Below are 15,543 nucleotides of genomic sequence, written 5' to 3'. Positions count from 1 at the left end.
CGTAAAGAGGGGGCCATCACAGTGACAATAACTTCACATTGGCCTGTGTACTGCCCGGGCCCGCCCCTGCACAGGGCCTGCTGTCTGTGTCTCCCCGTCTCTCTTCTCGGGGCTCCCCACCCTTCCCCTCCTCACCGCCGACATTCCCGCCTGGGCGCTCCGGGGAAACATTCCGTGGTTTGCAGCAGACTGTCCGGCTCCTTGGAGCCTCAGATGTGGGCAGAGTGGGCGGCGGCCAGGCGGGCGCAGGCCGGGGGCTGGGGAGACTGTGCACCCCGACCCCCAACTCCAGCACTGGGCACCGGGTGGGGGTGGCGGTGGGTGGCACTCGCAGATGGGAAGAGGGACCTGCTTGGGCAGATGGGAGAACCCCCTTCCCCCCGCTTACAGCCCTCCCAGGCTTCCCAGTGGCCCTTGAATAAAGCCCAGTCCTCCCTGCAGCCCACAAAGCCCGCTGGACCTGCCTCACCTCATCCTCTCCCCCGTCGCTTACTCTGCTCCAGCCACGTGGGCCTCCCTGCCGTTCCTCCAACTTGCCAGGCACATCCTACCGCAGGGCCTTTGCGCGTGCTGTTCTCTCTGTCCCCAGACTTTCGGTTCATTGAGGTCATGCAGGCTGCAATGTCACCTCCTTAGAGATGAAACCTCAACCACCCCATTTCCATCACCCTCTCCTAACGTCCGCAGCCTTTCTCCCGACTTGGAATTCACTCGTGCATTTATTCCTTTTCTCTTTTACTCTCCCCTGCGCTGGGCCGTGAGCCCAGGAAGGACAGGGTTGTGTAGGCCTCATCTACCGCAGACACGTAACAAGCACTCACTGCAGAGATGGAGCAACCATGGAAGTCCTCCTGCAATCTGACCGCAATCTCTTCTGCTTTGGCTGCGTGAATATCACAGTTTCTATTCTGGGCCCGGTCCTTAACAGTTTGTAAGACGCCTCCCCAGTCATCTGTTCATTGGATTCCCTACAAAGACCCTGTCTGGGGGGCGAGTTCCCCTCCTCCTACAGGGCAGGACACGGAGGCACAGAAAGGCGCTGAGCAAACGTGCTCTTTGAACGAGCAAACAGAGATGGAATGAACGTAGCCGCATGATGATCTTTAAGGACCTGACACGTTTTCGCCTTCCTCCCTGAAAATGAAATTATCAGACATCATCTTTCAGGGCTGGATTGGTACGCAGGTGAATATAATCCGGGCTGGATTTAGTTCTATAGATTCATTACATCATACTCATTGCTTTCTTCTGATTGTAAAATAAGTAAAAATTAAAATATTCACAAGGGCCCGGCTGCCGTAGCTCAGTGGTTGAACGTCAACCTATGAACCAGGAGGTCACAGTTTAACTCCCAGTCAGGGCCCATGCCTGGGTTGCGGGCTCGATCCCCAGTAGGGGAGTGCAAGAGGCAGCCGATCAATGATTCTCTCTCATCATTGATGTTTCTCTCTCTCTCCCTCTCCCTCTTCCTCTCCGAAATCAGTAAAAACATATCTTTATTAAAAAAAACATTTATGCCGAAACCGATTTGGCTCAGTGGTAGAGCGTCTGTGGACTGAAAGGTCCCGGGTTCAATTCCGGTCAGGAGCATGTACGTTGGTTGCGGGCACATCCCCAGTAGTGGGTGTGCAAGAGGCAGCTGGATGATGTTTCTCTCTCATTGACCTTTCTAGCTCTCTATCTCTCTCCCTTCCTCTGTAAAAAATCAATAAAATATATTTTAAAAAAACACACACAAAAAAAAACACACATTTACAAGGACCCAGAAAGTCTCGCAGACCCTCCTGTGGCTGCGGGAGGCGCTGAGTCTGTCTGGGATTCGGGGCCCGAGGCTGCAATCTCTGGCCCCCGGCCTCTCCCCCCCACTCAGCCGCACATGGTAAATGCTGCCTGGACCCCTCGGCCTCCTGGGGGTCCCTGATGCTCTGACAATAAAGGGGCCTCTGGGGAACCACCTGGCTCACGCTGCTTAAAACCATGACGTTCCCACCAGTGGGGGCGTGGCTGCTTCCGGGGAGATTACCTTGCTACCTCGCAGCTAGTTAGGAGGAAGTCCTCAGCGGAGGCTGAAGGACCCTGCAGAGGCTGAGCCTGACCTCTGGGGTTGGGAGACCGCTTCCTGCCCTCATCAGCTTCCTGTGCTCAGGGGCAGCCCTGCTGGGAAGGTCTGAGACAAGTTCCGCTCTGGCGATTGGGCTCCTTGGGGTGTGCTGGCACGGATCCTCTAGGACCAGGGAAACAGGGTTCCCGGAACGGAATTCATCTCCCAAGCGCCTTCTTTTCGGAGCGAAACCCTACGTCTCTAGTTCTTTCCTTGTGGACTGCCGCACCACGCTCTTTCCTCTTCCCGGTGTCCCAGTGTGATTAGTGTGTCCACAACCTCCCTGTACTGGCTTTTACCTCTGCTGATAAGACCTCAAGTTCCACAGAAACATCCTTCTTTTCTCAAACTGCCAGCTCCCCCTGACTCTCCCAGGACCGTGGAGACAACGAGGGGTGGGGAATGGTCCCCCTCACCCCCAGCCCAGGCTCTTCCCCCATCCCCAGCTCTGCCCTGGCTTGCTGGGTGACTCTGAGCAAGTCACTCCGTTACTTGAACTTCCAGCTGGAACACTAAGTCCCCGCCATCCTTCACTGAAACCCACCCGTGTTTCTCCACCTCCAGGCACCCATCACCTAACCCTGGACGCTGCCTCAGCCTTCCCCTGGTCTCTGGTGGCCAGGTCAGACCCAGACTGCCTCTTCTCCCCGCAGACGCCCCAGAGCTTTAAAAAATATAAAACAGGTCCTGACCCTCCTCTGCCCACAGCCCTGCAGGGCACCCAACTCCCTGGCATAGAAGCCCAATCCATGCAGTCCACAGGCCCTGTATGCCCTGTCCCCTTCCCCTTCCTGCCCTCACCTCCTCCTTCTCCTCCCTCCCTCCCTCTGCTTCGGCCTCATAGGCTTTGTCGTTGTTCCTCCAACATACCGGCCTGGCCCTGCCTCAGGGCCTTTGCACATACTGTTCCCTCTGACTAGACCACTTCCCCCTTCTCTTCTAGAGAATTCTGTCACCTGCCAGGTCTCAGAGCAAATGTCACCTTCTCGGTGAAGCCCCCCTTGACTGCCCAGTCTCAAAGCCCCCCAGCTTCTTATAACCCCTGACACAATCATAACTAACCCCTACTTTGTGCACCGATGTTTTTATTTTCTGTTTCCCCCACTGGCACATCAGCCCCAAGAGGACACAGGTCTTTGTCTGTCTGGCTCACTGCTGTGTTCCAGGCATCAGAACAACAGACACAGTATGTGGACGATGAAGCCCAGAAGACACAACGGGCCAAAAGAAGAGTGAGAAAGGAAAACAACTCACGAGACTCCCCCGGGATGTGGGAAAAACCTCTGTCCTCGTGGACGCTGAGGCCTCAATACTCTGAGGCTGGGGACAACCCCCACGGTGCCCAACAAGAAGCAGAACGGCTGTGAGGGGGCCACAGAAGGCCCTAAGGTGCTGCCTCTCACCCTGAGGCCTCAGGGACTCGCAGAGCACTGGCCACGAAGCCCAAGACATTGAGGCCCCACACCATTTCCCTGACAGGAAACCGAAGGCCAGAGAGGGTAAGCCACTGGCCCAAGGTCACACAGCACACCCAGGTTCACACCTGGATATGTGACCTAGAATCATGTTGATAGATTTCAGAGTTCTACTGTGGGTGACAGGCCAGTTCCTGGGTGGACAGATGGACGGACAGCAGGGCAGACAATAATGCCTAATGGCCTCATGCTGGCCTGAGAGACACTGGACTGCCAGTCCCAGGCCCCAGGCACTGCTTCTGGCTTCTCCCCTCATTGGCTGGTTCTGGAAGCTTCTGGAAGGGTGCTAGACCTTAGGGGCGGGTGCTGTAGGGTGCCCACTCCCTCCCTAGGGTCGGGAGCAAAGAAATGGCCAAGGCCCCTCAGCGGATCAGGCCCCGAGCCTCCCGCCTCCTGGCCAGTTAACCGGGTGCTCCCCAGCACCCCTCCAGCCCCCAGACCTGCCGCACTCACACCTCCCATGGCAGGCCCTGGGCCACAGGAGTCCCCCTGACGCCACTGCAAGGCCTCCGGGTCCAGCTAACTCACCGCCAACCTCCCAGAGAGCGGCCGCCCGGCGCCCTGCCCGCCACGGGAGCGGGCACTCGGACACAGAATCACAAAGTCGCATCTGGGGAGTCTCGGCCACGCTTTCAAGTGCGAGACTCAGGCACGGCTTTCTCTCCATTGTCTGGTCTCGGTTTCCCCACTTCTGCCCACCGTCCCCATTTCCAAATGCTCAGGGCAGGGCCCTTGCCGCTCCCAATCCCATCGGACACCTCAGCGCCGGTGTCCGCACCTCCCAGAGCCCCTTGCTGCCCGCTGTCCCCTCCGGCCCCCGTGACAGCGCCCGAGTCCCCCCCAGTGCCGGCGGCACCTCCCCACTCACCATCAACCACATTTTGGCCGTCATGTCGTAGCAGAGCTGCCATTTGACCGAGGTCTCGCCAGGTTTGCTGGACACGGGGGCCCCGGGCACCTCCATGCCCGGACGGAGGGAGCCGGCCCACGCCGCCGCCTTACACAGACAGACGCAGGGGCTGGGCCGGCTGCCGGGGGTGCAGGGAGCCAGCCTCCATGGCCCTGGGCGAGGGGGCTTTCTTCGGAGAGTCGGGAGAGGGTTCAGAGCTGGAGATCATAGACGAGAGAAGAGAGAGAGAGAGAGAGAGAGAGAGAGAGAGAGAGAGAGAGAGAGAGAGAGAGAGGCGGAGGAATGGAGATACGTTAATCTGAGACACACCAGGCCACCAGTCTCATGCAAGTGGCCACCCACAGCCCGAGGAGGCTGTGGAGGCCGTGTGTGTGTGTGTGTGTGTGTGTGTGTGTGTGTGTGTCGGCAGTCAGTGTGATCATACCAAAGCATGGATTTGTGAATGAGACTCTGATTAGGAAGACATCCACCCCTCCAGTCCCAGAAGGAGTGTGGCTTGCCCCATCTACCCTCCCCCCCCTATCGCCCACCCCCCACCCCCGCCTATTTGCCTCCCCATCAACTCCACCAGGAAAGAAAGCCTGGGGCCGAGCCCCACCCAGGACCCTGTCCCAGATGCCAGGCGGGGAGGGCACCCCTTCATTCCCGAGGCCTTGCTAGCTCCAGGCGGGGCCCTGAGGTCATGGGCAGTGAACCGTGTTCTGGGAGAGGAGGGAGGTGCTCCCAGTGCTCGCAGAGTGAGGGCAGGAGCCTGGGTGGGAGAGAGATGGGTTCTGGGTTCTGGGTTCTGGGTTCTGGGTTCTGGCTGTGTGACCTGGATAAGTCACTGCGCCTCTCTGTTCCACTCTCCCGACCTTAGAAATGGCAGATTGTCACCAAGAGCAGGGGAGCGGGGCGGGGGTGAGATGAGACAACACACAAAGCCCACAGTAGGGGCTAGACGCTCATGATTTTCCTTCCTTTCTTTCCTTCTCCCCGTCTCGGAGCGGAGGCAGCCAGGGGCTCCTCCTGTTTTCCCTCCTGTGCTGAGGGGTGTGCTGAGCGTGTCCAAGCGAGACGAGGGGCTGGTCAGTGCTCTGGGTGGGTTGGGTGTCTGGCCCCACACGGACAGCAGGAGGGACAGAAGGTAGACAGCAGGAGAACTTCCCAGCAAGGGACTGCCCATGAACTCCGAAAGGCCATGGCAGGGTCTGGCTAGAAGCATTTGGCTCTGCTTTTCCCTGCCTCCAGGCTATGGATTAGGGGTGGACAGAAGGCAGGGACATAACTGACCGAGGCTGAGCCCTATGGAAAGGGGGGTGGAGACAGAGTGGATGTGGCAATGTGGCCGCCACAGGCCTGTCCCCTTTCCTCTGTCCCACAACCGCCAGGAGGACCCGTCCTAAAACACACTTCCTACGAGTTCCCTCCCTGTTTGGTCCCCACGTCACCAGGTGAAGGGCCCCGCTGAGACTGCGGCTGGCTTCCTCTCATCCTCTCTGCCTGGCATACCCTTCCTCGTCCAGCACCTGCAGACTCCTATGCATCCTTTAAAACCCAGCCCATATTGCCCACCCACCCCCAGAGTGAGAAAGAAGGTGAGACAGAGATAAAGGGAAACAGAGACAGAGAGTGAGAGAGTGAGACACCCAGCCACACCCCATGCATTGGCTGGGTCACACACTCTTAATTCCCACCCAAGAGGCCTGGATTATCAGCCATATTTTCCTTGAGAAAAAGATACCTGTGTAATACCCCCTGCCCTGGCCTGGCCCAGCCCTGAGCACACGAGGGCTCCTGGAGGACAGGCCCCAGGCGCCCAGGCACCCAGGACAGGACTGTGCACACAACAGGCTCCGATGGTATTTGAATCATTAAACCCCGGTATTTGAATCATCACTATTAATACAAACCATGGGTGGATCGGCTTCTCTGCACCAGGTGCACAATCTCATCGAACCCTCCCAAAAGCCGTGCGAGGGCAACGCTTCGAGGGCTCCTCTTTTGCAGATAGGGAAACTGAGGCTCAGAGGCATGTAGTCAGGAGCCCAGGGGCACACAGTGAGCAGAACTCACCCCTGTGATGCAGGGGTGCCAGCAGTCACCCAGCTCCCTCTCTCCCCTCCTCCGGTCTCCGCTGAGGAAACACTCCTCTGGCCCCTGTTTACAATTGCTCTCCTCCCCGCACTTTCACCTCCTCCGGCTTTGGTTCTATTTATTACTATTACTGTCTCTTGCCTGTGTTCCCCAGTGGGGTGTCAGCTTTTGTCTGTCTCATTCACTGCTTTGGCCTCAGTATCCAGAACAGTCCCTGGCACAGCGTGGGCACTCAGTAATAAATCTTGAATGAATGAACGAATGAATGAATGAATGAATAACGGGTCCAGGGTTTTGCAAAGACTGGCATTTCCTGTGACTTTCACAAAAGGCATTCACATCTTGGCATGAGAGAGCAGGTCTGGCGAGGGGTGGGGAGGGGCAAGAAGCCAGGCGGTGCTCTCATGGCCTGGGCTGGGCCACGCCCCGGCCATCTCTCCCAGTTGAGGCCTGGGGAGCCCAGCCCAGCGGACGCGGTTCGCCCACATGGAGGCCCCCGCCCCTTAACTATAATTTGCCTCAGTACCTTGTGGTCTAGGAGACAATTACCCCACAGATGTGCGGTCGGAGTGAGGCATTCAGATGGCGGGTCAGAGCCTGGGTCTTGGCGGAAGGCAGATGTGGGAGGCAGCCTTCAAACGGAAAAGAAAGGAGGGAGCGGGAGGGAGGGGGTGAGAGAGAGAGGAAGAGAGAGAGAGAGAGAGAGAGAGAGAGAGCGCTACCCTGAGAGGTAGAGACAGAGACAGAGAGACAGAGAATGGCAGGAGAGTAGGAAACAGATGGAGAGAGAGACAGACACACACGGAGAGAAACAGAGAAGTAGAGAGAGAAATTACACACAGAAAATAGGACAAGTAAATAACAGAGAGAAAGAGAGGGAGAATGGGAAAGAGGGTAGGAGGGAGAGAAAGAGAGAGACATACATTAGAAGAGATAAACAGAGATAGACACCCAGAGATAAAGACAGACACGACACAAGGAGGGACAGAGAGACATAAAGAGGATGAGAGGGAGACAGAGGCGAGAGAGACATACACAGAGTGAGACAGAGGCAAGGAGGGACAGAGACAAATTGAGACAGAGAAGACAGAGATACACAGAGACAGAACAAGAAAGACCAAGAGACCCAGCCATACTCCATCCAATGGTGCAGGTTGGGGGGCTTCTGGGTCACTCCCCCTATACTCCCACCATAGAGGCCTGGTTTATCAGCTATGTTTTCCACTCAAGGAAACTGAGACCCCTGAGGGACAGCCCAATGCTCACACTTCCAGTGGCAGCTGGGCTGGGCCAGGGCCTGTATTGTCTGAGGGCTCCCCAGCTCCTCTACCAGGTCTCGTCTCCCAATACCAAGGGCAGAGGACCCAGGTCCACTCTGTGTCTCAGTTTCTTCAGCTTTGAAATGATGAGGCTAGATAGGGAAGTCTCTCTCAACCGTCTGTGACACTCAGACCACCATCCCCATTTTGTTTTATGTCCAGGTATTACGTTTATTTTGATAAAGATAAATGCAACAAGAACCTCCTCAATCTTATCCAACTCTACCCAGAGATCAGGTCTGAAGCCTGCTCTTGTTGTTAAAAAGATACTCAAGAATTACAGATGGCTGAGGAGAACCCAAGGGCTGTGGGACAAGATTACATAATCTAATGTATGTGTAGTCAGAATCCCAGAAGGAGAAGAAAGAGCAGAATATTTTAAGAAAGAATGGCCAGCAATTTTCCAAAATTAAAGACAAAGTACAAGAAGTTCAGAAAATACCAAACAGAACAAATATCACCCCAAACACATATCCAGATATATAATATTCAAAATGCAGAAAATTAAAGAGAAAAAGAAAAATTTTGAAAGCAGCCAGAAAATATTGGGTCGGCAACTAAGTAATTGCGGATTTTTAAAAGAAAATCAAAGACAATTTTTTCATGGAACTAAATAACTTTATTCTGTAATGTATTGCGCATTTTGATCAATGACCTTTGCCATCTTTCAGGCAGCATCATAATCCCACGTTCAAAAAACTTCTGGTTTTTATTAGCAAAAAACTGAATCAGGTACGATTTGACATCATCATCATTATTGAAATTTTTACCATTCAAGGAGTTTTGTAAAGATCGAAACAAAAAGTAATCAGATGGTGTAAGGTCAGAACTATATGGTGGATGTGGCAAAACATCCCAACCAAGCTCCATTAATTTTTGCCGAGTGACCAAAGATGTGTGTGGCCTTGCATTGTCATGATGGAATACAACACCTTTTCGATTTGTCAATTCGGGCCGCTTTTCTTCAACTGCATTGTTTAATTTCGTTAGTTGTTCAATGTAGACATCAGAATTGATCGTTCGGTTGGGTGGTAAGAGTTCAAAGTAGACAATTCCTTTGTAATCCCACCAAACTGATAACAAAACCTTCTTTTGATGAATATCAGCTTTTGATGTTGTTTGTGTTGGTTCACCTGGCCTGCTCCACGATCTTTTCCGCTTGATATTGTTGTAAACAACCCATTTTTCATCGCCAGTTATCAGTCGTTTTAAAAATGGATCATTTTCATTACGTTTCTTTAGCAAATCGCAGCTGCTAATGCGTTGCGTTAACTGTGATTCTTTCAGTTCGTGAGGAACCCATGTATCGAGTTTTTGAACATAGCCAAGTTGTTTTAAGTGATTTTCAATGCATGTATGTGATACATGAAGCTTCTCTGCAATCTCACGTGTTGTACTGTGACAGTCCGAATTGATTATTGCTTTGATTAGGGCGTCATCAACTTCAACTGGACGACCAGAGCGTTTTTCATCTTTGAGTGAAAAATCACCAGAACAAAATTTGGCAAACCAATTTTGACACTGCCGTTCTTTTAAGGCTTCGTCACCATAAACAGCACATAACTTTTTATGAGCTTGCGATGCGTTTTTCCCTTTGCGGAAATAAAAAAGCAAAATATGACGAAAATGTTCCTTTTGATTTTCCATTTTTCAACGAACGCCAAACGAAAACTACAAAACAGATCAAAAAACCTTTTTTACCTGATTAACAGCTGAATAGCCAACTATCAAATAACAAAATGTGTTTTACATTTGTACTACGTCTGCAAACCTAAAAATTCAACTGAAGCCATATATGTGTGAAACCCGCAATTACTTAGTTGCCGACCCAATAAAAGTTGTTACACAGAGGAACAAAGACAAGAATAATAGCAGACTTCTCATCAGAAATGGTGCAAGCTAGGAGACAATGGTGTGACATCTTCAAAGTGCTGGTAGGAAAAGACTCTCAATCCAGAATTTTATACCCAATGAAAATGTCATTAGAAAATGGAGAAATGAAGGGTTTTTTTTTTTTTTTTTTGTTTTTGTTTTCAGCAAACAAAAGTTGGGGAAATTTATGTTTAGCAAGACACCAATTTTAAATAAAAGGTATAGATAAGTTACAAGTAAAAGGATTGGGGACATATACCAAGGTAACACTAATTTTAAAAATGCTAGAGTGGATACATTAAAATCAGACAAAGCAATTGTATGTCAACTGTAATTGAAAATTTTTTTAAAAATCAGACAAAGCAGACATTACAGCCAGACATACATAATGATAAAGGACCACATACAATCCGGCAACATACAATCAAAATACATAAAGCTGACACTGATAGAACTTAAAGTAGGAACTGGCAAATCTGCAATTATACTTGAAGACTCCAACACTATTCTTTCAGCAACTGATGGAAAAAGTAGACAGAAAATCTGCAAGGACATAGAAGACCTGAACCACACTACAGAGCAACTTGAAATGGCAGGTATAGAATACTCCATCCAACAGCAGTAGAGTATACATTTTTAATTTTTTAAGATATGTTTTTATTGATTTTTACAGACAGGAAGGGAGAGGGATAGAGAGTTAAAAACATTGATGAGAGAGAAACATCTATCAGCTGTCTCCTACACATACCCCATTAGGAATGTGCCCACAACCAAAGTACATGACCAGAATAGAATCTGGGACCCTTCAGTCCGCAGGCCCAACTCTCTATTCACTGAGCCAAATTAGTTAGGGCGAGTATGCATTTTTTTAAAATTACCATGGAACATTCACCAAGATAGACCATACTCTTTAATCATATTCACCGAGATAGGCCAAAAAGACAAACCTTAATAAATTTAAGAAAATTCAAATAACCCAAATTATGTTCTCTGACCATAACAAAATTAAATGAGGTATTAAATACAAAAGGATACATGAAAAAACTCCAAATATTTGAAAATTAAACAACAAAGTTCTTAATAACCTATTTCAAAGGAAAAAATCTTTGCAATCCGAGAAAATACTTTTAATTCAATGAAAATGAAAATGGCAACATATCAAACTTTGTGAGATGTAGCTAAAACAATGCTTAGGAAAAAAATTATGGCTTTTAGTATTATTTACATGATATTTCACATATAATTCATATAAATGATTGTTATAGCATTTTATATTCTTTATATTGTCTATAGTATACATGTTTATGTTCTAAGTTTTGTGAATGTACTTTAGTGCCACTGAGCTGTACACCTAAAAATGATTAAAATTGCAAATTTTATGCTTTATGTATTTTACCACAATTGAAAAAGAACCCAAGGGTGGGGGGAATAAACAGATGATGAGTGACATCATCATCTTCACCACTATTGGTCAGAACAAATCCTGCCCACACTCAAGGGGAGGGGCTAACATGAGGGCAGTGCCCGACAGGTGTCTTGGTAGTTTGCAGTCCACAGCACTCACTCCTCTGCATCCCACAGACCTGCCCAGCTCAGGACCATCTCCGACCCTCAAGCCCCACATATTGTGCCATCGGGCTTCCAGCCGGGTCTTGTCTTCCTGCAATCTAACGACTTGATTCGCGCTCATGCCCTTCCTGTAGCCTGGAGTGACCTCTTCTGACCCTCAGCCTTCATCACCACGCTTCCAGCCTCCACCCAAATGCCACCTTCCCCAGGAACTTCCCATGACCACCAGGGGGCGCTCTCAAGAGGTCTGGGTTTGCTCAGGCAAATCCCTCCCTCAAATTTCCCATCTGTACAGTGGGCCCAATGAGGACCTCTTTGCAACTTTGATGTGATATTTAATGTGGTGTCAGATGTCCTCAGACCAGGGCTCTGGGCATGAGTTATGTATTTATTCATTCATCAGACTTTTACTGAGCACTTGCTGTGTGCCAGGTCCCGTACTGAACTCTGGGAAACATGAGACCAAGGCAGACGCCAATCCTGCCTTCAGGGAGCCCTTGGTCTGGAGGAGATGCTGGAGGAGATGGACATGGAGTATATGAGTATATATATTCATGTTTAAATGACAAAGGTAACAGATTCTGGGGAGCCCTGGCCTCACCTAAACCACACCCTTGCTTGCCTAGAAGCCAGCACAAGCATCTTCTTTTGACCGCCTCTCCCCTGCAGCATGTTTCCACAGCCAGGGGAAGACTTAAAGATGCAGGGGTGCTCTGGCCAGTTTTGCCCAGTGGTTGAGCATTGGCCCAAGGACTGAAGGGTCATGGGTTTGATTTTTAGTTAACTTTGGCTGCATGTCCGATCCCCCGCCCCAGGCAGGGCATGAGAGGGAGGTAACAGTTTTGACCTAAGTAAAATCTGTTTGGATGGGTTCATAAATTTATTGTTGTGTCTCTCTCCTGTCAATGTCTCTGTCTCTGTCTCTCTCCTCCTGTCCCCTCCCTTCCACTCTTTCTAAAAATCAATATAACAAATACCCTCACTTCTCGGCTGAGGATTTTTAAAGATGCAGATGTGATTGTTTGACCTCTACCCCATATAAATCCCTCCCATGGCTCTCTATTGCCTTTGGGATAGAGATCAATGCCCTCACTGGGCCTCTAGGGCCTGTGATGCCTTATAGTTAGTCCTCTGCTAACCTCTCCCACATCCATTCTCCAACCAGGACACTCATGTGAGTGAGAAGAAGGTGGGAACAAGTTTGAAGGTAAGCATCTGGGGGAGGAGGGTTCCAGGCAAAGGCCCTAGGGCAGTCCCATGCCTTGCATGTTAGGAGAACAGTAAGGAGGTCCGTGTGGCTGGAGCAGAGCAAGCAAGTGGGAGAAAAGGAAGAGATGAGGGCTGGGAGGAGACAGGGCAGGTTGTGCAGTGCCTTGTGGGCAGAGGGGAGGTGGCAGCTCTGGAGGGCTGTGGGCAGGAGGCTGAAGAAGTTCTCACACGTGCTCTCCGGTGGCTGCTCCAGGAGAATGGACCAAAGGTGGTGCGAGGATGGGACCTGGGAACCAGAGTGGAGGACTGTACAGGTGTGGGTGGGAAGTGACAGTGCTGGACCAGGTGGAGGCCGAGGAGAGCCCGAGAAGCGGTCAGGTCCAGGAGAGAATTTTGAAGGCAAAGGCAGCAGGACTTGCTAATAGATTGGCTATGGAGCGAGCAAGAAAGAAAGGTGCTGCTTGGCGCCAGCACCTGGAAGGATGGGACTGCCTCTGCCGAGACGATGATTGGAGGAGCAGGATTGGAGACCAGAACAGTTTCGACCCGAATAACATCTGCTTGGATGGGTTCGTAGACTTAGGGCTGGGCTCGTTGGAGGCTTCGATGGGGGGCACACAGGCAGAGAAAGGTTAGGCCCTTGTCCCTGTGGGCAGGCTGAGGGCTCGGGGGTTTTTCTGGACCCGCCTATACAACCACCCACCCACCCACCCGCACAGCAACCCTCAGTCCAGACCCCGGAGCTGTCCGCGACCCCCAGTGCTGAAATCCCAGCTCTCTGCTGCAACCTGGCCGGTGCATCCCTGCGCTTCACCAGGATGGCAAAGCTATTCAGTGCCATCAGTCTGAACTGGTCTCTATGCCTTGCACACCCCAACCTGCATTGCCCAGACCTCCCCAAAGAGAAGCAGGTATGTGTCCCTATAAGTTGCTTCCAAACTTCCTTTTCTATAGGGTAGTTGGGAACCGACTTAGTTTACTGCTCTTTTAAGGACCACTGAATGCATCACCCCTGACGTCACAATCACCCAGGCTCTGAAGTCAAGTCTGACTTCAGATTGTAGACTGGCTGATGGTCTAATGAAGACGTAGGTCACCCTCACATCCAACTTGCTTTGATAGCTTGGGGAAAGGGGACAGAGGGGAGGTGGGCTTTCGCAGGACTCTGGGCGGGAGTGGGGGAAGGATGGTCAGGGAATAGTGTGCATTTTGCTCCTGGCTGTGTCTCTCCTACCTACCACAGCACCTGGCACACAGCATGCACTCAATAAATGCTTGTTGACAAGGCTGTTATCTGGGTGCATTAATTAATTCCCCTTGTTGCAACAAACCTGGATGGTGCACACATTTTACGTACGAGGAAACTGAGGCTTGGAGAGAGAGTGAGATTGCTCAAGGGTGCAGACCTCGAATCACTCAGCAGATAGAGAGCCCAGAGGTGAGCATGTCAGCCTCCTAGGCCTCATGTCCGATTTCCATCTCAGTTTGACCACCACCTGCCCCGCTTCCATCCTCGGTGCAGCCTCAAGGCCAACCAGGCTGAAGGCCCTCTATTCTGTGACTGGGACTCGAACAATTCCTACCTCTGTCCCTTGGCCAGTGCTGTCCCCAGTGCCTGAAAGACCACAGGTGCCTCCATCGCACATCTCCAGGAGTAGGGGTGGGGAGGAGAGTGTTCCAGCTACATCAATCTGGAAAGAGAAGGGGAGAGGTGGGGCCGGTTTTAAGGGACGAGCTAAGAAGTTCGCACAGGGTAGCTTTTGTGTCCCAGGAGAGAGCCCAGAATCGCCCTCACAACCTCACCCAGCTGCGCAGCAGGTGGCACACGCCTAGTGCTCAGTAACGCTTGCGGCATTTCAAATGAAGGCTCCAACAGGAAACGAAGGTGTGGGCCTCTGCTGGCCCCTGCTGGCGGTTAGAGGTGAAGCCTCCAGAAAGGACATTTTTCACAACAGCCCTCAGAAGTGTGTGCCCTATTAGCCTCCTTTCTCAGAAGGCGGGGGCTGGAAGGGAAGGAGGACTGAGCTGCAGAGAGATTGGCCACTGGTCTGATGAACGTCATAACCGGGATTCAAATCCTGGGCAGCCGGCCTCTAGACTTAACCACTATGCTTTTAGGACACAAAGCAAGCAGCTGCTGTGTGCAGGACTCAAGGGAACAGAAAAGTAAATAAGACACAACAGGCACGGATGACATGCTGTTCCAGTTGCTATAGCTTCATAATGTGCCTAGCATGGCATAGAGGTTACGTGGGCAGGCTCCCCATCTGTGAACTAGAATCTAGCTCCTAGGACTGCTGTGGTGATTAAATGAGATGCGACACACTGGGAACTGTGTCTGGCCCATAGGGGGTGCTCAATAAACAGCCATTCATTTTTTGGCACATTCTACCGTGTTTCCCCGAAAATAAGACCTACTTACAGGTTTCCTTCTGAGTGAAATATAAGGCATCCCCCCGAAAATAAGGTCCCCCTAGGCCAAACATGAGAGATTTGGTCCACTGATTCTGAAAGAAATGGAGTCACAAGAAATTCACCAGGAAATTCAGGAATTTGATTGTTATGATGATGTTCCAGAAGATGACGACATGATTGTCATTGAATAAATGAGTAAATTCTTGATACTGTAGGATTCACAGTTTGTCTGGTTTGTGTTGACAACTACCGTACTACCATACCGTATACAGGTAATAAATTTCCTTTATTTTCATTTAACAATAAATGTGCACCGTATTCTTCTTCATGGAAAAATAAGACATCCCCTGAAAATAAGACCTAGCGCATCTTTGGGAGCAAAAATTAATATAAGACACTGTCTTATTTTGGGGGAAACAGAGTAGTTTTGTTTCCCTTGCTCTCCCAATTATTCACATGATATTGAGAAGCAGTTTGTCCAGTTTTGTACAAACTACTGTGGGGATCTGAACTGGGTGCAAACGCAAGGCTCATCCAAGAGAACTGACCTTTTAAAATCATGGGTTGCCATGGGTACCGTCCCTGTCCAGTTTGCTT

The 15,543-nt window shown here is 50.8% G+C and overlaps 1 protein-coding gene across 3 annotated transcripts in view; it reads right to left on the bottom strand.

Moving 5' to 3' along the window:
- Positions 1-4,555, bottom strand: part of NFIC (nuclear factor I C) — a 217,517-nt gene extending 212,962 nt beyond the window's left edge. For all 3 annotated transcript variants that reach the window (XM_084883531.1, XM_084883529.1, XM_084883530.1), the window contains exon 1: positions 4,445-4,555. In XM_084883531.1, the coding sequence (XP_084739657.1) occupies positions 4,445-4,540 (96 nt within the window). In that variant the 5' untranslated portion in view covers positions 4,541-4,555. The remainder of the gene's footprint in view (positions 1-4,444) is intronic.
- Between the last annotated feature and the right edge of the window lie 10,988 nt (positions 4,556-15,543).

This window comes from Pipistrellus hanaki (genome assembly GCF_964339955.1).
Source record: "Pipistrellus hanaki genome assembly, chromosome: 5".
Taxonomy (NCBI): Eukaryota; Metazoa; Chordata; class Mammalia; order Chiroptera; family Vespertilionidae; genus Pipistrellus; species Pipistrellus hanaki.
This window is presented reverse-complemented; position numbering and strand designations above follow the sequence as displayed.